This window comes from Parasteatoda tepidariorum, chromosome 9, assembly GCF_982258835.1.
Source record: "Parasteatoda tepidariorum strain Cologne lab strain chromosome 9, Ptep-v5.0, whole genome shotgun sequence".
NCBI lineage: Eukaryota > Metazoa > Arthropoda > Arachnida > Araneae > Theridiidae > Parasteatoda > Parasteatoda tepidariorum.
In genome coordinates, this window is record NC_141763.1 from 103,532,924 (window position 1) to 103,557,294 (window position 24,371).

General features: G+C 33.2%; 1 protein-coding gene across 1 annotated transcript in view; it reads left to right on the top strand.

Moving 5' to 3' along the window:
- Positions 1-19,475: 19,475 nt before the first annotated feature.
- LOC107451827 (peroxidase) overlaps positions 19,476-24,371 on the top strand; it is a 123,250-nt gene continuing 118,354 nt past the window's right edge. Inside the window, exons 1-2 of the mRNA XM_087152542.1 lie at positions 19,476-19,709; positions 23,811-23,860. Coding sequence (XP_087008668.1) covers positions 19,675-19,709; positions 23,811-23,860 — 85 coding nt within the window. The 5' untranslated portion in view covers positions 19,476-19,674. The remainder of the gene's footprint in view (positions 19,710-23,810; positions 23,861-24,371) is intronic.

Genomic DNA, 24,371 nt, shown 5'->3' on the forward strand with positions numbered 1-24,371 from the left:
TAGGATATGACCGTTTCGACATTTTATATTATAATTCACTATTTAATTAATTTTATAACGAAAATATTCGCTAACACAAAACAGACAAAACGACGATTTAATCAAACAATACTATTTTTTTTATCAGAGCTCGAGCACAGTCAGTAACAAACTAACAACTACAAACAAAACAAACGCCACAACATCGCAGACAAATACTTGAAGGGAATTCCCGTTCGTCAAGTCAAACGACGATCGGGAATCGGGAATTCCCCTTTTTTGTCTTTGGTATTACGAATGACGTTCGAATAGGTTTCTTTAAGACATAAACCACACCGCATCAAATAATTCTTTTTTTAATTTAATAATTTTTTTTTTAAATTGTATTCTTATACTTACATATAGGTATTTAAATTAACCTAAACATACTAATATCGGAAAAACTCATTTTTGAGAGAGAGTGGAGTATTATACCCTGTTTATTTATTAGTTTGATCTTTCTTTTTGACAGATGTCAAATCTGAAATCGATATAACTTTGCAACGACGAACAATATCTTCTTATTTTAATAATATTAAAAATTGATAATAATCATAAGAATAGACACACAACATAAAAGTACCTGTTAAGGACTCAAGCATTTTCCGAAAGTCTTAAGTGGTTTTTATTGCTTCGAGGAAAAATTTAAATAGAAAAACTGAAAACAATGGTTTCTTACCTACCCAATGTTTTTATGTCTAGTGCAATAAAATTGATTGACGAATGAATTTATTTATTTTGAATAGTTTAAAACATACATACAGCCACATATTTAGCCAACACATTTTTTACACCAATAGATATTTTCTGTTTCCCATCACTGACCCATCTGTCAAAAAGTTCAAGCTATGTTGTACAAGGTATAGCTATCCGCATGCGGCAAACTAAAGCTAATATAATAAGCGTAGGTATTGTAGTAAGTCATTATCATCAGATTTTTCAAAATTAATGTTTTTCGGTAATAATGTATCGGTTATCATTTGGTAATCTGGCAGGAACTAGGGGGCCCCATTCGATCGCGGGGCCCTGGGCACGTGCCCATAGTGCCCAGTGGGGAAGAGGGGCCTGCTAGGGCTGGACTGCAATGCTCACCATACTGTATGGGGCAGCACAGACACAAATAAGAGAGGTGAGTGTCTTTTAGAATTTATTCTTAATTACAATTTAGATATTTTGAACAAAGGCAATGACCCTACCTTCATAACTTCTAATCGTTCTGAAGTAATTGACATTACTATAGCAACACCGGTTATTAGTAAAAATATCACGGAATGGAAAGTAGATGGGAGACCATCAGGTTCCGACCATCAAAACATCCATTTTGAAATAAACTCCAATATAAATATTGACCGCTGCTTCAGAGACCCAATGAGAACAAATTGGAAGAAATTCCATGACGATATCATAGGACTGACTCAACTGGGAGAAAATTATATTAAAGATAATTATGATCTAGAAATTGCAGCAGAAACTCTGCAGAACGAAATTCTAGGTTCATACAATAAAAATTGCCCAATACGTACCAAAAGAGCAAAGCCCCAATGTCCTTGGTGGAACAACTCCTTGGAAACTGAAAGGGCAAATGTTAGAAAACTCTTTAATAAAGCAAAGAAACATGGTGAGTGGGACAACTATAAAAGAGCCCTCACCAACTATAACAAAAATGTCAGAAAAAGCAAACAAGAATCCTGGAGAAAGTTCTGTGAAGAGGTAAATTCTATCTCTGAAGGAGCTAGACTCCAGAGAATCCTTAGAAGGGATGAACCCATAATGGTTGGCACCTTAAAGGATGAGGATGGCAACTTTGCTACCACTGGAAAAGAGATAATGGAAGTTATGGCCAAAACTCACTTTCCAGGAGCCATTGATATGGATAGCAATGAAGGACAGCATTTCATTGGATCTGTAAAAAGAATACAAAGAAATCAATGGACCTATGCTAAGAACGTTATCAATCAAAACAATGTCAGGTGGGCTATCTCCACCCTCAAACCACTTAAAAGCCCTGGACCTGATGGAATCATTCCTGTAATGATCCAAAAGGCAGGAGATCCTATCATCCCTGTGTTAACCAGAATTTACAGAGCCAGTCTGGCACTGGGACATATTCCAAAGCTATGGCAAAAGACCAGGATTGTTTACATTCCTAAACCTGGCAAAAGTAACTATGACCAGGCTAAGTCTTTCAGACCAATTAGCTTATCTTCATTCTTTCTCAAAATTATGGAGAAAATTATTGATAGGCATATTAGGGATTACCTGGGTAGCAATAACCCCTTGCATAATCTACAGTTTGCCTACCAACCTGGTAAATCTACAGAGACAGCCTTACACAAGCTAGTATCTAAGATTGAAGACACCCTGGAGAGAAAGGAAATTGCATTGACCACCTTCCTAGATATTCAGGGTGCTTTTGATAATACCTCTCACCCATCCATCCTTAATGCCTTAAGGGAAACAGGGATAGACCAAACTTTATGTTTATGGATTAAGTCCCTACTTATGGATAGAGCCATTCAAATGAATATCTTCAACGAGACATTAGAAAAGAAAACAACCAGAGGCTGTCCACAAGGTGGTGTACTATCACCATTACTTTGGAATCTGGTTGTAAATAGCCTAATAAAACATCTAAATAATATAGGCTACTATACCCAGGGATATGCGGATGACATTGTCATACTCATCCTAGGCAAGATTTTCACATAACTTGCCAATTTATGCAAAACGCTCTAAGTTATGTAAGCAAATGGTGCAGGGAGAGGAATCTGGACATAAATCCACAGAAGACCAATCTAGTACCATTCACTCGTAAAATAAAAAGGGAAGGCTTTTTTATCCCAAAACTTTTTAACGTTGAAATCAATATTGCCTCTGAGGTGAAATTCTTAGGCTTAATTCTTGACCAAAAACTCACCTGGAATAAACATGTTGATTACAAAATCAATCAAGCAAAAAAATGCATAATGATGTGCAGACGCATGCTTGGTAAAAACTGGGGTTTACAACCAAAAATGATGTTTTGGATGTACACAGCAATTGTCAGGCCTGCTTTCACATATGCTTCAGTGATATGGTGGTGTAAAGTGGAACAGAAAACTGTGAAGGACAAGCTGGGAAGTCTGCAAAGACTGGCCTGCTTGTGTATCACAGGTGCAATGTCCACGGCCCCTACCAGAGCACTTGAGGCAATTCTGGACCTGACTCCTTTAGATATCTTCATGTGCAGCTCTGCCAGAATGACTGCATATAGAATGAAATTGCAATATCAATGGTATGACAGGCCCTCTTCTGGAGGTCATACCAGTATTACTAAGAAAATTTACCATCCAACTCTCCTTATGCCTTCTGACTGCATGGAGAGAAAGTACGTGTTTGAAAGACCATTTGAAGTAGTTTTTCCTACCAGAGAAGAATGGGATAACAACACGATCGATACAAAAAATGATGATCTAGTCTGGTATACCGATGGATCAAAGAAAGGTAACCTCTCAGGACTGGGTGTCTGTGGCTTGTCACCAAGCTTCAACCTTTTCGAAGGTCTTGGGGAGTATGCTACTGTCTTTCAGGCGGAGGTACTTGCTATCGTAAACTGTCTGCAGATAAATATTAAGAAAGGCTACCATGGTAAGCGGATTCTTATTTTCAGCGACAGTCAAGCAGCCTTGATGGCTCTTTACTCATTTCAAGTTAAATCAAAAATTGTTATGGAATGCAAGAATCTCCTAATAAAACTGGCAAAAAGGAATAAAATCATTCTTATTTGGGTACCAGGGCATATGGGAATTGATGGTAATGAAAGAGCTGATGAACTCGCAAAACAGGGATCCTCTTTCAATCCAATAGGAGCGGAACCCTTCTGTGGAATCAATATGAAGACTACAAAGAAGGCCGTCCTAAAATGGGAAAAACAGGAGATGAACAAAGTTTGGCGCAATTCTCCTGGAAAAAAACATGCTAAAAGCATGATCAGCAGCCCTTCTGCAAAAATTGCTTCTGAAATTCTTAGGCTCCCAAGATTGAAGATTCAAACAATTGTAGGCTTCATCACTGGGCATTATCATTTCAGGAAACATCTACATAGATTGGGACTTTTCGAACAAGAACCAATATGTCGAAAATGCCGTGAAGCGGTAGAATCAGCACATCACATCCTATACGAATGTGATGCCCTCGCCCTTACGCGCCTCACTACCTTAGGCAATCCATATCCTAAAGAGCTTCACCTTAATTCCATTAAGGGACTGTCAGACTATATAAATAAAGTAAGCGACCCAAGACAATGGAACTAGGAAAAAAATTGGGCTTGGAGCATGGTACAAAATGCAACATGTTCAGAGGTGCCACATATCTGACAAGCTCAAGCAAGAAGAAGAAGAAGAAGAAGAAGAAGAATATGGTATTAAGGTAAATCAGTTTTTAATTTTTGACTGATCTAGCTATTTTCCTTATTTTTAATCTGAAGTGCAAGTTTGGTTAATTTGCAAATTACCTTTTTTTTTTCATTTCTATCTTTCTTCTTGGACATAAATACTTTTTTTTCTCAAAATTTTAGTTTGGATATTTTTTTAAGTAATTTTCGTGCAGAGATCTTAATTGGTAATTTAATTTGTCACAATTGTGTCTTAGGAAATTCAAATATTTTATTTCTATTTTTTACGTGTTTTTGAAGTGAATTTGGTTACTAATACTTTTTTCCAATTCGTGTTTGATCATTTTCCTATCTGTATGCTGGAATTGTCACTCAGCAATAAGAGACTTTGTTTATTTATGGACATATCTGAGCTAGAACTGAGCTATGAACTAATTACCAACGTTGAACTAAAGCATTAATGTCTGGTTTCACATTTCAATTCAAATTCTAAAAACAAATATTTTATTCATTTTTCCAAATTATTTGTGTGAGTTTTAACATTTCTTAATTTAATTTTTGCCACACCGTAATTGCATTCATATATTAAAATTGAATTTCAATAATTATTGTAGTTGCAGTACGAAGAGAAAAATATTTAAATAGCATTTTCATCTTAACCCTACACCTTATAGTAAAACAGAAATATAAATTCAACTAATCAAAATATCATAGAAGCTGTAACACATAAAACAATAAATTTGAAAATAATTTCTCGAAACATTTCTTATGACAATCAATTCACTAAAAATAAAAATTTCAAGAAAAAAAATTTCAACAGTAAATACGATTAATGTATAACAAATAATTTTTCTATTGAAACATCAAGACTGATAAAAAAAAAAAATTTAAAATAATAATCAATAAAAATTCAAAAAATTTTTTTATGAGAATTGTAAAAAAAATAAACACAAAAGGATACATGAAAAAATTCGAATTAGTCCAAGAAGATATTTTGAAAGCCGCGACATCAGAGATGAAAGTGCGTTGAAATTCCATGAACACAATTCCAAAAGCAAAGACGAGAGCTGCTAGGGAAAAAATTTGTTTCTTCGTTAAGATGAATCGTAAATTAACACTGAATGGAGAAATTGAAGCTTATTTTTCTTTGAGTTCTGAGTAGGTGGGAGGGGAATGTCGAACATCTAAGGAGACCATCGTAAACCATTTCGGGGGGTGAAAACAATTCATCGACGATAAAATCCAGCTCAGCACTTAAGAGTGGCAAAATCAACGCTTTCTCAAAGGGATAGGGTTTCAATAAAACATTTTAATTATCAGGAGTTCGATGCAGTTTTTCTTTTTAGTCCAAGGAAGGAAATTGAAGCTCAGCTTTCTAGTAGTCTCAGGAATGTAGACAAAATATGCAGCATAGACATATGGAAAACCGATGATCGTTTTGTTCCACTGTGCGTAGGTATCATTTATAATAAAGAAAAAGTTTTGAAGAGTTTATTTTTTTGATGAAGATACTGGGTGAATTAATTATTGCCATAAGTTGAAGAAGAATTTGACTGTTTATTTACCAACTGTTCATTTGAATAAATGATTTGAAGTTATTCCATATTTTTGATGTACCCTCTTCCGAAGTTGATTTATTTAATTTCAAATGAGATATTTAATATCGTTGATGTACCGTACCCGTTCCCGACCGTTTAATCCTGGCGACTTATAACGTCGTTGCCGAGTGGAAGGATTAAAACAGGTCATAAGTCGGGAAAGAAGGTACAAAATTTATTTATTAATTATTAGACAAGAGCAGTCATGAGAGTGAGTAAAAGTGCCCATGAAAAGTTGCGCTCCTTGGTTATATGTTAGGGAAAATCTTGCAAAGTAAAATCCGTCTTAATTTAGGGAAAGAGGGAAATCTTAGTAGTTGCTATTGGTTTATGAAATAGATCGAACGTTTCCCACACAGAGCAAAGGGGAAAATGTCCTGCTCTTAATTAAATGCATACTTGAGCCAAAAATAGATTTAAGAACAGGATGTGGCTTTTAAAAGTGTAAGAAAGTATTTCGTTTAGAATAATTAATTAGGATGAAGTTTTATAGCAAAGAAACTAACATAAAAAGATTAATTGAAGCTTTTTATGTTACATACATACATACATATATATATATATATATATATATATATATATATATATATATATATATATATATATATATATATATATATATATATATATATATATATATATATATATATATATATATATATATATATATATATATATATATATATATATATATATAAATATATATATATGTAATAACAGGGCTCCAACCCTGTTATCAGTGTTGTATTTAGCTTGAAATAATTGCAGTCATAAGCCATCAGACGTTCTAAACAGGTTTATTTAAATATAGGCTGGTATTGCTAACAGTTTACGTCCACACTCCCTATGGGAGGGGAATGGACAAGACTTCTGCCAATTCCTGAACAGTTCCGAATCATGATGAAAGGACACGCAAAACTATGCGTTCTTACGTTTTATACCAACACAGATTTGAGGTAAAAAGGCACCTTCGTACATTCCTTGTATCCTTACGCATTAAGAAAAATCATTTCTGCTTCCTTATATGGAATTGAAAAAGGGAACGATTCTAAAAACAACTCTTCCTTTGAAATATAAATCTGTTTATATTTCAATGGTATGTTTTCAGCCTTGAATTCCCTAAATAGAATCTCTCTAAGCTTATTCTTTAACAGACATTTTATGAAAACGAAAGAGTTTTAATTCTTTTATTAATACAAAAGTATTTAATTTTTGTATTACATATATATATAGAAAAATTATGAATACTTTTGTATTAATAAATGAATTAAAACTCTTTCGGTTTCATAAAATGTCTTTGGTAAAGAATAGGTGTAGAGATATTCTATTTTGGAACTTCAAGGCTGAAAACATACCACTGAATAAGAATTAGATTTGCATTTCAAAGGAGTTATTTTTTAGAATCTTTCCCTCTTTCACTTCCATATTAGGAAGCATTAAATGATTTTCCTCAATGCATAGGGTTACAAATAAAATGGATACTTGTGGATACCAAAAGTAATGCAAGCATAAGTTTTAAACTACACTGGTTATCATAAATTAAGGAAAATTCACAAAAATCGCGATAACTCAAGAAATTACACATGGAATTTTATGAAACTTACCCACAATATACAACACATAGTAAGGTATTAAACAACATAAAAAGAAATTATCAGACATTAATAGTAGTATAGAAATTAGCACATGTATAAAATAAACAAATTGGAAGTATCGGTTTGCAATAGAAAAAGTACCTTTAATATGGAATATGATTGCCTCTAGAAGCAATACAGCACAAACAGCGATGTGTGATGCTTTCAATTATGCGGTCTATCAGTTCAATAGGAAGTGAGAGCCATTGCTCTTGTAAAGCAGTTGCAAGCGTGGCAAGGGTCTGAGGGGGCGGATTGATGGCAGATACACGCCTCCCTAGAGCATCCCAAACGTGCTCGATAGGATTCAAGTCCGGGGATTGAGCTGGCCACTCCATGCGAGTAATTGTTTCCTGTTGAAGATAATCATCAACAATGCGAGCTCTGTGTGGTCTTGCATTATCGTCCTGTAACAGGAAGCAATCACCAATTGCCCCGGCATATGGGCGCACATAAGCATCAAGGATGTTGTCTCGATAAACCTGAGCATTCACGGTTCCCCTTGGAAAGACATGGAGGTATGTGCGCCCTCCTAAGGATATGCCTCCCCAAACACAGACACTGCCTCTTCCGTATGCATCTCTTTCACGGATGTTTGATGGATGATAACGGGTCCCAGGTTCTCTCCATATCAAATAACGTCTACTGTCACTTTCTAGACTAAACCTGGACTCATCCGTAAAGAGAACAGGCCTCCATTGATCTGACGTCCAGTGGACATGTTGTCGGGCCCACTGCAAACGGTCTCTCCTATGGCGTGATGTGAGCGGCACGCAAATGGCTGGTCGTCTCGCATACAGACCACCTTCGTGGAGCCTTCTGCGCACAGTTGACGTTGACACCAACCTTCCGGTGGCTGCAGCAAGAGAGGATCTAAGATGTGTCGGAGTAGCGGTTCTATTCCTGCGTGCACTTAATGTCAAATATCGGTCATCGGCACTGGTCGTAACAGTTGGCCGTCCTTGACTGAACCTCCTAGATGCCGAATCTGTGGTTTGAAATTGCCTCCAAAGTCTATGAACCACAGATGGACTCACATTTAGCCATCTGGCCACTTCTGATTGACTCTGCCCTGCCTCTAGTCTCCCGATGGCTCTCCATCGTAGTTCTTCAGGCAAATGATGCCTAGAGGTCATTATTACGAATTGGCTATCTCAGATTTTCAATGTCGCAATCACAGTAAAATTTGTGTGCTTTCTCTCAAACTTGGACTTTTATGCTCCAGGCAGATGACGTAAGCCGAGTGCAGCGCCACTAATTTGCATATTGCAATTTTACTCAGCTACTCTTAGTGGACAACATATGCAAATTTTGCACGGTTTGGCTTACTTTTGAAAGAGTTATCGCTATTTTTGTGATTTTTCCTTAATTTATGATAACCAGTGTATTTTCAGTGTAATGGTCATTCGAGAGTATTAAAAGTGAACTTAAAATAAGTTTTATTATCCTAATATTTATCAATTTTCATTCTGACGTTGTAGAGTATAAAACTGAAGGAAACTGTTATCACCATTGTTGTGTTGAAAATTGTTTGAACTGTGACAGGAGTGAGATTATGAGTCGTTTCTGCTTAAAAGCCTGGTGAACATGATAGCCAATGTCTAGCTTTCATTTCTAACTGGAACAGTTTTATGTATTTGAACTTTAAAATATGGTTTTGGACCGGCTTTTACCCGGAATATTGTGGCAATTTCATCAAAATTAAAAATACTGCAAATCCACCAATTACCATAAGATTTATTTGCTTAATTATCACAAAAGTTGTTTTACAATGTTTACAACGAGGTAAAAATGATTCATAATTGCCCTTGAAAAAGTCTTGATTGTTTTAATGTCTGCGAAAGCGACGTCAAACCTCGCTCTAAGATTCGCTGATTTGTTCACAGATCTCGAATAAACAAGTGATATAATATTTCCCTACTGAAAAATAATCGACACGGATTGAGATCTGTCGAACCAGAGGCCACAGAACGAGTCAAAAGCGCCCAATCCTTCTCCTAGAGTGTAGTACATTCAGGACAATCCTCAAATGACTTCCACCTTTGGTCTCTTCTAGATTCGGAGCCTTTCTATCAGTTTCTTTCTATCAGTGTAGTATTTATGGAAGAGTTTTTCTCCTCTTGATACATTTAATCTGAATTTGTCAATCGAAATTTAAAATAAATTATTTGTATTACGTTTTTATGAGACTGTTGTCTAAATAAATTTTTTGTGACCCTGGCAGTTATTCCATAATAAAGGTCGAGGTCTAAATTAGCTCTCCCATGTTTACTTTTGATTTTTACTTTATCCATCACATCATGACGATTAATAAATGTTGTTTCATAGCATAATGTAATTTCTGTTCGAATACAATGCAACCCTGATTCAGCTATAAACCAGGAAATTTAAAAAAAAAGCTATTTTGTAACATTTCAGGAGTTGAAACTTATTTAAATAAATGCTGCGTCAGTATAATTTATAATGTCTGAAAATGAAACTTAAAATAGAAAAGCAGATTAAAACTATTATACAGCATTTTTTGTAATTTTTTCTTCATCCATTGTTTTGCTCGTATCATTTGTAAAAATAGGACTCATTACACTTCGATTTAAAAACACAAGCTGAAGCAAGAACATCTTCTTATCTCGTCTGTCTCTCCAAGAAACTGACTTTAAAGATGTCAAAGAAGACGAATAGATTTCTTCCCTGCTGACTCCAAGATATGTTTGGGAGTGGCCGGACAATGGGAAAAGGGTTAAAAATATTCTTATTTGTGGAAACCGTTTGCTAACTCTAGGGACTAATATAGGGGATATTCTGCACTATATGCTTTATATCTATGGCTTACTCTATAGCACTTAAGTTACTCACAGCTGTCATTTTTCCTACATACTAGAAGAATATATATTCTGCACAATAATTAAAGTTAGATTCAGCCAAGTTGTTTTTATTTATTTCTTCAAACTTTATTTATTTCTTCAAAAACTGCATATTTTTTTTATCTTTTAAAATTCAAAACATTCAATGGAAGATTGTTTTCAAAACATACTGTGGAATTTTACATGCAATGTAAAATTTTAGAATTAAAATTTTCCATTATGAGTAAACATTTTTACATTGAATGTAAAAATTAGTAATAGATATATTAAAACTAGTAATAGATATAATATTTTTTTAATGAAACAAAAATAGATTTGAATTTAATTACGCCAAACTGCATTGTTTATAATTTGCTTTAAAATTTTCTATTTTTTGGATAATATCTCTTAAAGAAAATCAAACACATGAATTCTCTCTTACAGGAATTAAATTTTGAAATGGAAAGCGAATACTTCTCTATATTTAAAAAAATCGTAGCTTTACTGCTGTTTGGCTGTTTTGGATATTTTGTTTTGTTGAGCAAGGAATTTTTCTCACTGGCTTTGAATTAGCCATTATCATAATTTAAACTGCAGTCAAATATTTCAAAAATAATATAAGTAATGTTTGTTAGCTTACAGCTTTATATAATAAAAATTGGAATTTCTTCCACGCTTTTTAATATTTAATTCTTTCTTATTCATTATGCTCAACGTAAAGGGCACCAAATTAGTTTATTTCCTTAATGTAAAACAGACGTCATGAAGCCCATGTGTTTCGCCTAGCACAAGAGGACACGTCGGCCCCGACAGTTGGAGAATCTGCAAGCTGTTCAAATCACAGGGTTTCGTCCGAAGACGACCAGACAATGACCAAGAGACGCGCGCAACAGCCTAGCACACTTCAAACTGATAGACAAACCATTTTTATTTACAAAATGTACAGAAAAAAAATTAGAAAAAGCGCATACTTCAATCAAAATTTCTAAAAATGCATCGAAATTTATTAAAATTTCAGTTAAAACTTAAAAATAAACGCAGGGTTAAGGATTCTAAAGAAGTTATTTTTTCCTTTCATATCTCCTTATTCGATTCGACTTCTTAGCAGCTCTCTACTTGCTGGGGGGGGAGAGAGAGAATTGATTGTTTATGCGTAGTTTCATCCCGAATTATTTGTTTGACCCATCGAAATTTTGAGCAGTCCTTGCTGTGTTTCTCTCAATGGTACCTTCCACAAATTGACTAAAGTTTCGACAGTCCTTCACCTATAGCTACATCGCAATAGAGGTACTCCTGCTGAATTGTATTCACAGCAGTAATTTCATTTTCCTTTTTCGCCAATAGATGGCAGCATGAAAAATATTGGAAAATGTTTTGATTAATCAAAGTAATAAAAAAAATCTTTTTTTCTCAAGTAAATGATATTATTATTTTAAAATGAATTTCAAATGATTTCGCACAGCTTCTCTTAATTATGTAATGTATAACAATAATTTTTCCCACAACTGTTAATTTTACAAATGTTCAAGTTTCGTCAAATCTTTTTTTATATGTATTTAGTTATTGGGTTGGCAACCGCAAGTGAAAAAGCTTCCTAGGTTGGAAGTTAGCAGCAGCTGTTGTTTGCTAAGTGTAGGTGACTACCGTAAGATAAAAATGTGTCATGTAACATTTTATGAGTATGGATAGTAGAGATCTACCAGCCTAATAGTGTTCGCTAACGATGTGATCAGATATCAGAGGATTTTGAGATCAAAATTCTGCCAATGAAGATGAATGAACACGCGGTGAGAGCGAGTTGCAGGCTATGATGTATGCCAATGTTTGTTCAGCAGTGACGTTATACTGTTGTTTAATCTAAAAACCACTGATGTGAAGACTGTTGGATCAACCGGCTGTGGGATGGCGCGGCCCCTTTAAATGTATTTAGTCTAGCAAAAATGTAGGGGCTTTCATTTTTCTTTAATAATAAATTTCTTAAATACCTTTAAATGTATTGATTAATTTTGTTATGAGGTTTTTTAAATTTTGTTTACCTGATAATCAGGTAAGGTATCTCATGCCATAAACAGGGGTCGTGTATATTAATTTTGATTAGACAAAAAAGAACACAACGCAATGCATGAGATGTTTATACTTTATTCCACTAAACGGTACATATTCACTTTTTTCCAACAGCTTTTTAGCTTGCATTTTCCTTGCCTGTTATTGATTTTCATCTACCTTTTTCAGATTCTTTGGACTCGAAGTAAAGATGCGTCCCACGCTAAAAAAATATCGTAAAAGTATAAAGCTTGCTAACACAAACTCTGTGACATGAAAATATATGAATGATACAGAGGAGATTTTTCTTCTTCCTTGCTTGCTTTCGTATGCCTGTTAAGGCAGAGGGGTGCGATTGCTCTTATTTTCCAGTGGCGCCACCTATGGCCAAGAATTCGACTTCTGACACACCCATTACGTCACGCCCGTTTATAAGGCGGACCCATTCATACATCCATTCATTCATCCACAGATCATAATTTTGACCTGAATCAGAGAACGATCAATCTCCAATTCAGTATCCCCAGAGGTCTTGATTTGTTATGGGAACATAGAGGACTTTGCGACTCAACAGATTCAACGTCCATCAGTCACCATTTTACTACACGGGGAGACTTCGGCCAGCGGGGTTCGAACCAACGAACTCTCGGTCATGGACCCCGCGCCCTTCCGACCAGGCTATCTCGACCCATTTTTCTTCTTAGTTTAGGTTAATTCTGTCAACAATAAATAAATAAATAAAATTTAATTTATTTTGTCCGGAAAGCCAAAATAAATCTGCGTCACCTGTCGCTTGATCTGCTAGCATAAGTGCGAAAATTTAAATTGCATTGCTGACAAACATCAATAGTAATTAAATAGAACGTCGGTAAAAAATGCGACTTTCAATGGGGAGATGCAGCTTCACTTTCCAAATGTTGTCACCAGAGCCGTAGTTGCTCAGGGGATAGAGTGTCCGTCTACCCAATGAGGTGAACTGGGTTCGAATCCCAGCGATGACTGAATTCCACACTCGGCTTGCAATGACCACAGTGTTGACGTAAAATATCCTCAGGGGTAGGCGGATCACGAGTTAGAGTCCCCTTGCCGTTGGGCTAACCATGGGAGGTTTTCCACGTTTTCCCTTTCCCATTAACGCAAATTCGGGTTATTCCATCAAAAAGCTCTCCTGAAAGGAAAATTTCTCTCAATACTTGATTCAAGTGCTCCCTCGTCTTCTGGATTGGGTTCAAAATGACAAGGCTACGGAGTTGAACATGATTTGTAGTAAACCCAAAAATTGGGTCAGCTGTTCAACGATGGTTATAAAATAAAATGCTGCCACCCAATACGAGTTTGCTTTAATACTTGTCTTCGGAGTTGGATTTAAAATTGCATAAAAGTTGAGACAGATTTTTTTTAACACGAAGGCCTATTCATTTAACTCGAATAGTATTCATTGAAGATAAGTTTGTTTCGTTGCCAATAATGTTTTTCTAAGTTTGGTTTCAAAATTAAATAAATAAGCAGTCCAATAGCAATGTATGGATGACTGCGAAAGTTAAGTAGCGAAGCGTGTCTTGAGCCTCCAAGTGTTGAATGATGAACCATTAGATATCAATCTTGATTAGATAAATGCATACTGCAATAGTAAACTGTGAAACAATTTTTTTTACATACTATTTATGAAAGTAAATTTTAATGTGGCTTTAAAATCTAAAATTGTTTCCCGCAAGTAAAATAATTTAACTTAGCTTTATAGCTGTCATTAGTTCTTAAGAATTGCTGTTCTCGAAAATAAATGTACCGAAAAATATTTCTAAATGCCTACGTTAAGTTACCTAAAATTCATGCATCCCGATATGCAAACAGTAAAAACAAAAAAACAAAAAATGCGTATGTTTGCCGAGTTTGATTTTCCACTTATAATTGCGTAATCAATTACCACATTCTTACATAAGCTATCCAACGACTGGATAGTTTTCTAAATCCATAGATCTGTCTTAGAATGTATGTTTTTCTCTCATTATATGCTATTCATTTCGTCTCATACTTGTATAGCACTATGTTTACACACATAATGCTGTAAAAAAGTCATTGGTATTGCGTTTGGATCAAATATTTCGGTCGTATCATATTATATTGCTTCTAAAGCACTTTATAAACATTGAAAATCCCGCAAAATCGACTCTCTTTTTTGCTAATGCTTTAATAAGATATTAGAAAATAAAATGTATCATAGAGGTATAAAATTTTCTATAGGGTTTGTTATGGAGATTTTTTTAATTATGAAAAACTATCTGTTCTCCGTATGAGATAAACATTAATAAATCGGTAACGGCGTAATCCGGAGTAAAACTGATAGTCAACTGTAAGAACAATTACAATTCGTATTTATTATTTTCATTTGTTGTCCTTCTAGATGACTTTACGATATTAGATTAAGGAAAACACGTTTTTAGAAGTTTAACACAAAATTAAACTGTAACTATACTCAGTATCATGAAGCACCTCAAATAATGCTTATTGCTAATTTATGATTTTGCACTTTAATGAGTAACTTTTTATTTTAATTACCATGTGATTTTCATTGATTATGCTTATGGAAGCACGTTTCAAAAAACGTAACATAGACAATTTAAACATATGGCTTCAGAAATATTTCAAACCACTAAACGTCCCCCCTCTTTAATTTTGCTTATGCTTACCTGATATAATCGTCGAAGGCAAATAACTATTAAAGAACGTGCAATACCTTTCATTGAAATTTGGTTCTGATCTAACAGAGCTGCAAGCTAACAAATAACTGATGCTATCTTTTTACTATTTAAAAAATTAAATTGTATCTTTAAAGGACAAACCGAGATTATTATTGTAAAAATTACTCTTAACCTAACAAACATACAGCAAAATTTGATAAACCTTGTTAAAAAAAATTGGTAATTTAAATACTGGCACACGTGTATAACAAACAAGTGTGTAACAAATAAGTCATTTTGTAAAATTGGAATTTAAAAATTATTTTGTTACTTCTCCTCTCAGCATTTTTTTAACTTTAAAAAAAACTGCGAATGCTGTGATTGCTGAACATGCTGCTGTAATGATGATCTAAAATTATTTGTGGATGTCGAGATGACCTGCTGTGCGGGTAGATGATCTAAAATTATCTGTGGATGTCGAGATGACCTGCGGTGCGGGTAGATGATCCAAAATTATATGTGGATGTCGAGATGACCTGTTGTGCGGGTAGATGATCTAAAATTATCTGTGGATGTCGAGATGATCTGCTGTGCGGGTAGATGATCTAAAATTATCTGTGGATGTCGAGATGACCTGCGGTGCGGGTAGATGATCTAAAATTATCTGTGGATGTCGAGATGACCTGCTGTGCGGGTAGATGATCTAAAATTATCTGTGGATGTCGAGATGACCTGCTGTGCGGGTAGATGATCTAAAATTATCTGTGGATGTCGAGATGACCTGCTGTGCGGGTAGATGATCTAAAATTATCTGTGGATGTCGAGATGACCTGCGGTGCGGGTAGATGATCTAAAATTACACAGGCCTGCGATGAAAAAAATACAAGGGGTCTGATAGCTGAACTTAATGTATTTTTTGATGCTGAAATGGAAAATAATAATGAAAAATGTCCATCACGTCACGTTTTTTAGAAAAATTCCATTTTACTGGAATTTTTATGAACATCTACCGTAAAAAAAATTTTGCTTTTGAATTTCTTCCCTTCTTGACTGACCAGCATTCTACTTTTTTCAAGTCCACAAAAGTACGCCTCTATCACTACTTCTTGTCGCTGTCTCTCTCTCTGTAACAGTCTCTCTCTACCAATAGCGCCGCGAGAATCCTTATCTAGGTCCGCTGACCTCTCAGAAACACTAGAAAGCGTAATAGGGAGTCATTTTGAAGTTTGCTTTTTTCTGTGCGCATCGTTTCTCATGGACTTGATGTGCCTGTGTGCCTTTGCCTCCAACTGAATTACCAATCATCTCCTCAGAGTCTTCAGACTCGGAACATCCACAAGTTCAAGGCTCCGATATCGAATATAAACCATCTCTAGCAGGTTTACCTCAGCCTTCCTCTCAGGTTGAGCTTAATAATCTGACTAGAGATCTTGGCCTTTCGAAAGAGGCAGCTGAATTGTTAGGCTCCAGACTGATAGAAAAAAACTTTTTGGCCAAAGGAACATCTTTTTATTGGTACAGGAATCGTGAAAAGGAATTTATTAAGTACTTTGATGAAGAGGAGAACTTGGTCTATTGTTCTGATGCTCTTGGATTGATGAGCAAATTTAATGTCATCTACAATAAAGATGAGTGGAGACTGTTTATAGATTTATCTAAAAGAAGTCTCAAAGCTTTTCTTCTTCATCATAGGTACCAGTATGCATCAGTACCAGATGGACACTCAGTATATTTAAAAGAATGCTACGAAAACCTGGCTCGCGTCCTGAACAAAATAAAATATATCGATCACAGGTGGACCATTTGCGGTGATTTGAAAGTTATCTCCATGCTTCTTGGTCAACAAGAGGGATTTATAAAGTACCCATGTTTCATTTGTGAGTGGGACAGCCGTGACAAGGCTCAATATTGGGTCAAGAAAGAATGGTCGAAAAGACAAAATCTTGACCCAGGCACAAGAACGTTATTCAAAACAGCTTAGTTGATTCGAAAAAAGTATTGTTACTTCCGCTACATATAAAATTAGGTTTAATGAAGCAGTCTGTCAAGGCTGTTCCAAAAGATGGCAATTTCTTCAAATACCTGTGTAAAGAGTTTCCAGGTTTATCCCAAGCTAAGTTAAAAGAAGGAATATTTATTGGTCCAGATACACGACATGAAGGATAAATAATTTGAGACTAACATGACAGAAACGGAAAAAGAAGATTGGGTTGCTTTTAAAGATCTCGTCAGTAAATTTCTGGGTAATTACAAGGATCCTGATTATAAGGAAATTGTAATGAAAATGCTGAACAAATTTAAAACGTTGGGTTGCTCCATGAGTGTAAAAATGCATTTCCTTCATTCAGATGTGGACTTTTTCCTGAAAATTTAGGAGCAGGCAGCGAAGAACAAGGGGAAAGGTTCCATCAAGATATCAGAGATATGGAGCGTAAATATCAAGGAAGATGGGACAAGAATATGTTCGCTGACTACTGTTGGATGATGGCTCGGGATAAACCTGAGATTAAGCATAAAAGAAGATCATCAAAAATAAGTTTCCGAGGAAAACGAGTATATACTTAAATAGAAACTTTTCTATTTTGTTTTTTGCTCGTTTTGTTTGTTTTGTTTTTTGTTTCAAACTCTCATATACACATTCACAATATTTGTTATTCTTGGTTAATCGTCAATTTTACGTAAGTTATCTCAATAAAAACAAATTAAATTGGTATGTTGGGGATTTTCTTCTAAAAACTGATGTAAAAAGTTTGAACACAAGGAACTTGTTGTTTTTCTCTTGACCAGAGGTGACTTCTGCGGTTTGGTAACAGTATTTTTTATTTATTTTAACCTATAAAAAATTAACTGATAGCTCGAAAATCAATTTTCTTTCACAAGATTAAATTTTACATAGATCAAAATGAATAAAGAGAACAGTTACCGGATAGTACATGCAAAATTGTTTGAGAGAATTCCTTTCCAAATAGGATTTTAGTAAAAACATTAATATCGATTTTATAAGAAATCCTGATGTGATTGGGGAAAATGGAGGTCATTTTCGAAATCAGCGCATCAAATAACATATAAATCAACAATAACTCCTCTTGTATTTTTCAAAAAGTTTAATTTCGCAGGCTTGTGTTATCTGTGGATGTCGAGATGACCTGCTGTGCGGGTAGATGATCTAAAATTATCTGTGGATGTCGAGATGACCTGCGGTGCCAGCTGATGTGGGGGAAGGTTTCTGTGACCAGGCAAACAATCAAGTTCAGTTTTAAAATTTCATAAACTAATAAAAAAACGTATACCTGTTACAAGAACATTGTAGACCTGTTATAGAACCTATAGGTACACGGTACATGTTTAATTACAGGTCCATTATTATACATATATCATTATAGACCTGTATAGGCCTGTTACTAGAACATTATAGATCATATATACCAGGATGGGGAGCATGTCGAGGATCATTTAGGTGTCAGATAGACGACGTAATTAAATATAGCCATTTTTAAAGCCAGATAGACGCTACATTTTACTTGCTAATAGTGACTACTCAGCTATTATAACTATGGTCGATATTATCCGAGACAAAATTTTTGATGGTTTTCCTACGATGGACCAACATGAACAAGATGGTTGCTATCATAAGCACCCATCAAAAACCATTTAACTTCATGATGGTACCATCAAGACTGTACATCATTCCATATTAGGAATTGGAACAACTTTATGTGAAGCCAAGGAGTTTGATGGCCCAACAAAAACAATCTATCGTGAATCATCATATTTTAATGATTTCCATCTTAATATCCCATCAAAAACCATCTTATTCTTTGATGGAACCATCAAGACTAACTATCCATACAAATTTTTATATTGTTACGAACTTTACACATTACTAGAGCACTAATGTGTTACTTGAATATTGCAATTAATCATCCCCATGGAGTTAAAAAAAAGAGGAATCAAGGTTGACCTTAGAAAAAGATAGAAATTTTCTCATTGCCAAGATCTCTATGTATAGTTTCAAACAATGGTGGTCATTGTACGGAGTTTTACGTTGTTCCGAAATTTACGAGTCTGTTACAAATATTTAAGACAGTTTATTTAACATGTTATCTTTATCGTGTCTTTGTGTTATTTCATTAATAAATGTCGTGCGGTGATGCGTGATAATCTCCCATCTTTACTGATGGCATGCGTATGTAACATATCGCTAATCACGACGCGACAATCCCAATGTCCAACTGTTAAAACAAATATTCGATGGCTGTCTAGATTAAGACAGAAAAAATTCGGAATCATTTGCACAGCTCATATTTGGCAGCATAAAGTCACGATTTTAAGGTTTGGGTGATTCCATTTTAGTTATCTCCTTTCTGTACAATATCGTGCGTCATAAAAAAAAAATTCTTAAAAGCACCTTTTTTTTTTGAGATGGCGATAGTGTCATTTTATTGACTCATTTAAAAGGGAGTTAAGTATAATAAAATTTATTTCAGAAATATGCGCTTTACCATGACTACTAAATTTGCTCGGAGGTGAGTGGAACTTGTTTTTAATTCCATGGAATACAAATTAGAACAAATAGATAAACATTTAGAAAGAAAAAAAAATTTTTTTTCAAATTTCAAAACATTTATATTTATAAATGCTTATATAATTTTACAACACATTTATGTTCATTATGTTTTTAGTTAGTTTTCATGACATTAAAAGTCATTATTATAGATCATGAGTATAAACATTCATGTATATATACAAAATTTTCCAATATATTTGGGCTCAATAATTTCATGTTAAATTTATTTTTTTAATTATGACTAAAATATTTTTAATACAGTAAATATAAACATTCATGAATAAAAATTAATACTGTTGACTTTATTTTTATTACTATGAGTTTCAATCCCTACTTTCTTTCGCTCCCCAAGATTGCTTCTCAATAATTCTCGCTTTGCGGCAATAAATAGATAAATAAATCAATAGTTATTCCATTAAAATATTTTATTGCATTAACAAATATTTATTTCTGCATATTCAGTTTCCAATTCCATTTGGATAAATTTTTAAGTCAATAAATTTGCTCGTTTATCATCGCAACTTTATACGCAAGCTTGTTTTTCTTAAAATTTCTTATTTAATTTTTAGTAGCAGTAACCACTCATTATAAGTTTATAACCCAAGATTATTTAGAAATAGAGCAAACATTTAATTTCCACTTTTTCTTTCCAATTTTAAATATTTTTTAATTGTATAGGTTTATTGCATACAGTCATCGTACAAGTCACAGTATGTAACATAATATACAGTACACACAGTAAACAATCTGCACACAATATTAGGTATGCACATAGTACAGGTGACAGTCAACGTAAAACATATTGCAAAAAAGTAAATATATATCTTATCAAAAACTAAACATAAAAATATTTACTGTCTGATGAAAAATGACAAAATAAGTAAGCTAAAAATATATAATAGTTAAAAGTAGTTGAGTATTACTTTAACATACATTAAATGTTTTTGTAATCAAAACAGAATGGAATAAAAGTAATGTTCAAAAAGAGGTAAATAAATATTTTACTAGTTAATACCATAATTATTTTTATTAATGTTATGTTGACGACACTCAAAGATTTCTAAACATTCCGGTTAATTATTCAGGATAATAGTTAATTCCGTAAATAGACTAAGGAAACGATCATATAGTTTTATTGTCCAATCAGAATGTACCGTCGATAATGAACTAATTATATATTTTTTTTAAAAATATATTATCAAGAGATAATAAATAATTGCAAAATCAAAAAAAAATTTAAAAGAATAAAAATTTTATGATAATCAAAAAAATTATGATCAAGAGATCAAAAGATCACAAAAATTTGAAGGGGAAAATTTTTTTTATTGGACCAAAAAAGAGTAATGTTCCTGAAGATAGGTTACAATGTTAAGCTTTTTCTGTTGTGTTAATGAATGTTTATCGTGGAATATATTCAGGAGTGATACAAGAAATTTCGTGGAAGCCGGGGTGAAATTCGGGAACATAATAGGTCTTTGCGAATGAACTTTGAACGTTCCATACTATTTAAAATGTAACAAGGCACTGTGAATGAATGAGGCAGCGTTGGCTCATCGGAAAGAGGATATATATATATATATATATATATATATATATATATATATATATATATATATATATATATATATATATATATATATATATATATATATATATATATATATATATATATATATATATATATATATATATATATATATATATATATATATATATATATATACCAGTGGCTGTGTCACGCTGTCGTGCCACTGGTTCGATCCTTGGGCCGGGCAAGGTTGACTCAGCCTTTCACACAAGTTATAATTTTACTGTGTGAAAAACCATTTTGATGCATATCTGAGAACGTTATTTAAAAGGGAATACAAATATAGTATACTCTCGATAACCTGGTTATGTGAACAAAATTATTTTTCCCCTTGTCATCCATCTAATGTTATTTAGAATTCCAACGGTTTCGTCTCAAAACCCTGCTATGTCGAATTTTCGTCTGAAATAGAAAATGAATTTTTCTGAAAAATCGCAAAGTAAGTTCATTGCAATACAATTTTTTTTCTCTTTAATGCATAATTATTTTTTTCTTACTCTTAAAAATAAAATGATCATTGTTGTATTTAGACTTATAGTCAACTATCATTACATACATTTTTATGAGTAGTCATACTTACGTTTCATTATTCTACTTTTTAGAGTAGTATTTTAGAATTTATTTTTCAACTTTTTGGAACATATTTAGTTCTGAACTTGTTATCTCAAAACTCGTTATTTAGAAATTTTTTTGCGTTCTTTCAACTTCGAGATATTGAGAGTATACTGTATAGTGTGAAATATAGTAGTAAATATAATATATTGAAAATATTTTAGTCCTAGTTATCCATTTTTAAAATAATTTTTCAAGTATTTAAGTACTTTTTTTAAGCTTTTTTTAAGTACTTCTTTTAAGCTTTTATTAAATATTACGGCAACAAAAATGCTAGATTTTTACATTTCAAGTGTAAGATTGCCCTTCAACTTCGATACTTTTTTCATAAATTTATAAGATAATTTCACGTCTTAAACTACAATGAAAAAACTTATTCTAGTGTTGTTTTTATTATTGTTAGCATAAGTAGTGAAATTTCGTGCGTATAACATAAATATCTGTAGAATTCAGAATTCATTGCCATTTGCGATTTAGACCCCCACCTTTTATAAAGTGTCCAATAGGGGGCATTTTTTGTCAAAAAAATTGCATTTACATCTGAAATATGTCAGTACCAAATGTCAAAGTATAAAAATAATTTCAATCATTTTCATAAAAAAAGCAGCATAAAATCATAATTATCACTTCACCCCCACACCAAGTTATTATGACAGATGTTACAAAAAAAGTTTAATTCTAATTTTAATGTTTCGAGTATAAATTTCTGAAAAGCATCCTTTCACCAATATCTGTAAATTGAGCCATCGTAATATCAGTGGTCGGAAGTACTACGCTACTCTTTTTCGTAGTCTGTAAGGAGCTACTTCTTAAAAAAAAAGTAGTGTAGCGTGTAGTGCAATACAAGAAAAAAACAATAGTTTGTATCGGTTTCTGGCAACTACTTTCAAAGTTTAGTAAAGAAACAAAGTTCAAACGCAAAACATTTTTCGAATCTGATTTGTGCAAATCCTACGCAGGTCTTTCAACTCAAGCAATGCGAGTGCCTTTGTGGCAAAGCTTTAATAATATCTACGTTTGATGCTCCAGAAGAGCAGATTTTATTTATCTATTATTTTCATCTTGGTTGGCAGCAGTTATTTCTTTCATATTCTTAAGTTATTTCGTTCATTATCATTGGAAATCTTGTAAACAAAGGAATCATTAGAAATCTAACCATTTAAGAATGAAATAGAACGTGAAGATCCGATCATTAGTTAGATATAAAGTTATTCAGGGTGCTTCGTTTTTTTTTTTTTTTGTGCACTTAACTTAATTTCTTGGAAGATGTAAAAGAACATTAATCACTTAAATGGCTGATAATTTCTTAAATTAAATATTTACTGTCAAGAAGAGGAGTTTGAAGGTTAAAAGAACAAATTCGTAAAAAGTACTTTAGAAGAACAAACTGTCTCATGTAAAGATGAATATACATTTCTTAATAACTTCTCATGTTTAACTATGTCAATTTTTTAAATTCAAAACCATTTTGAACATTCGTGTGAATTATTTTCTCGAGTAAAGTATGCATGTCTTCTAAAAGTAGTAACTATATTTCGAAAGTAGTTTGTAGTCTCTACATTTAAAAAAAAAAGTAGTTGCAATTGTGATAAAGTAGTCGTAGTTAACTATAAAGAAAATGTAGTTTTTCCGACCGCTGGATAATATAAGGTAAATTTGCTGCAGCCTTAAAAAAGGTTTTAATTAGAGTCATTCAAGTTTCACCGCTTAATCTAGCTTACCGATAACATGGTTCGATTTAGCATCGTATTAAGGTTGCAGCAAGCATGAAATGATAAAATAGGGATACTACAATATTTTAAACAGCGTAGTTTTAAGCCTCGATGCTAAATAATTTATTTTATTTTTACATGCTTTTAGTTTCATCTTTGTTATTTTATTGATTGGAGTTTCATCAGCAAGTGTTGAAGGTAAATAAAATTTTGTTTAATTCTTTTAAGAACTATTTTTTTCCGAGAGTAAAATTTCTTTATATCTGTTTTACAACACTAAACTGTATTCAATAATCTGTTTAACGATTATTTAGTCTGTTTTATCCTGCTAAAACTAAAAATTCATTTTTTTGAAGATTGTTTTTTGCAACATTTTTGAAATAGTTTCATTGAATTAAATGAATCGTGTATGCAAAACGTTTGTTCAAAACTCTCTTAACAATTCAAAGAATTTAAAATTTGATTCTCAAAAAATTTATATAATTCCTTATAACATCTATAAGACTTAAATGGTCAAATTTAAACAGATTGATTTAAAAAGTTTTCGTTTAACTTATAGATGTATTGCTAAAACATTGTGATACTTGATGAAATAATTTTTGTATATTTTTCATATAAATTATAATAGCAGTTTACAAAGGCTAGCAGTGAAGAAATTCGAATTCTCTATAAGTTTTTCAAGGTGTTCAATCAGTTAAAGGCGAATTTT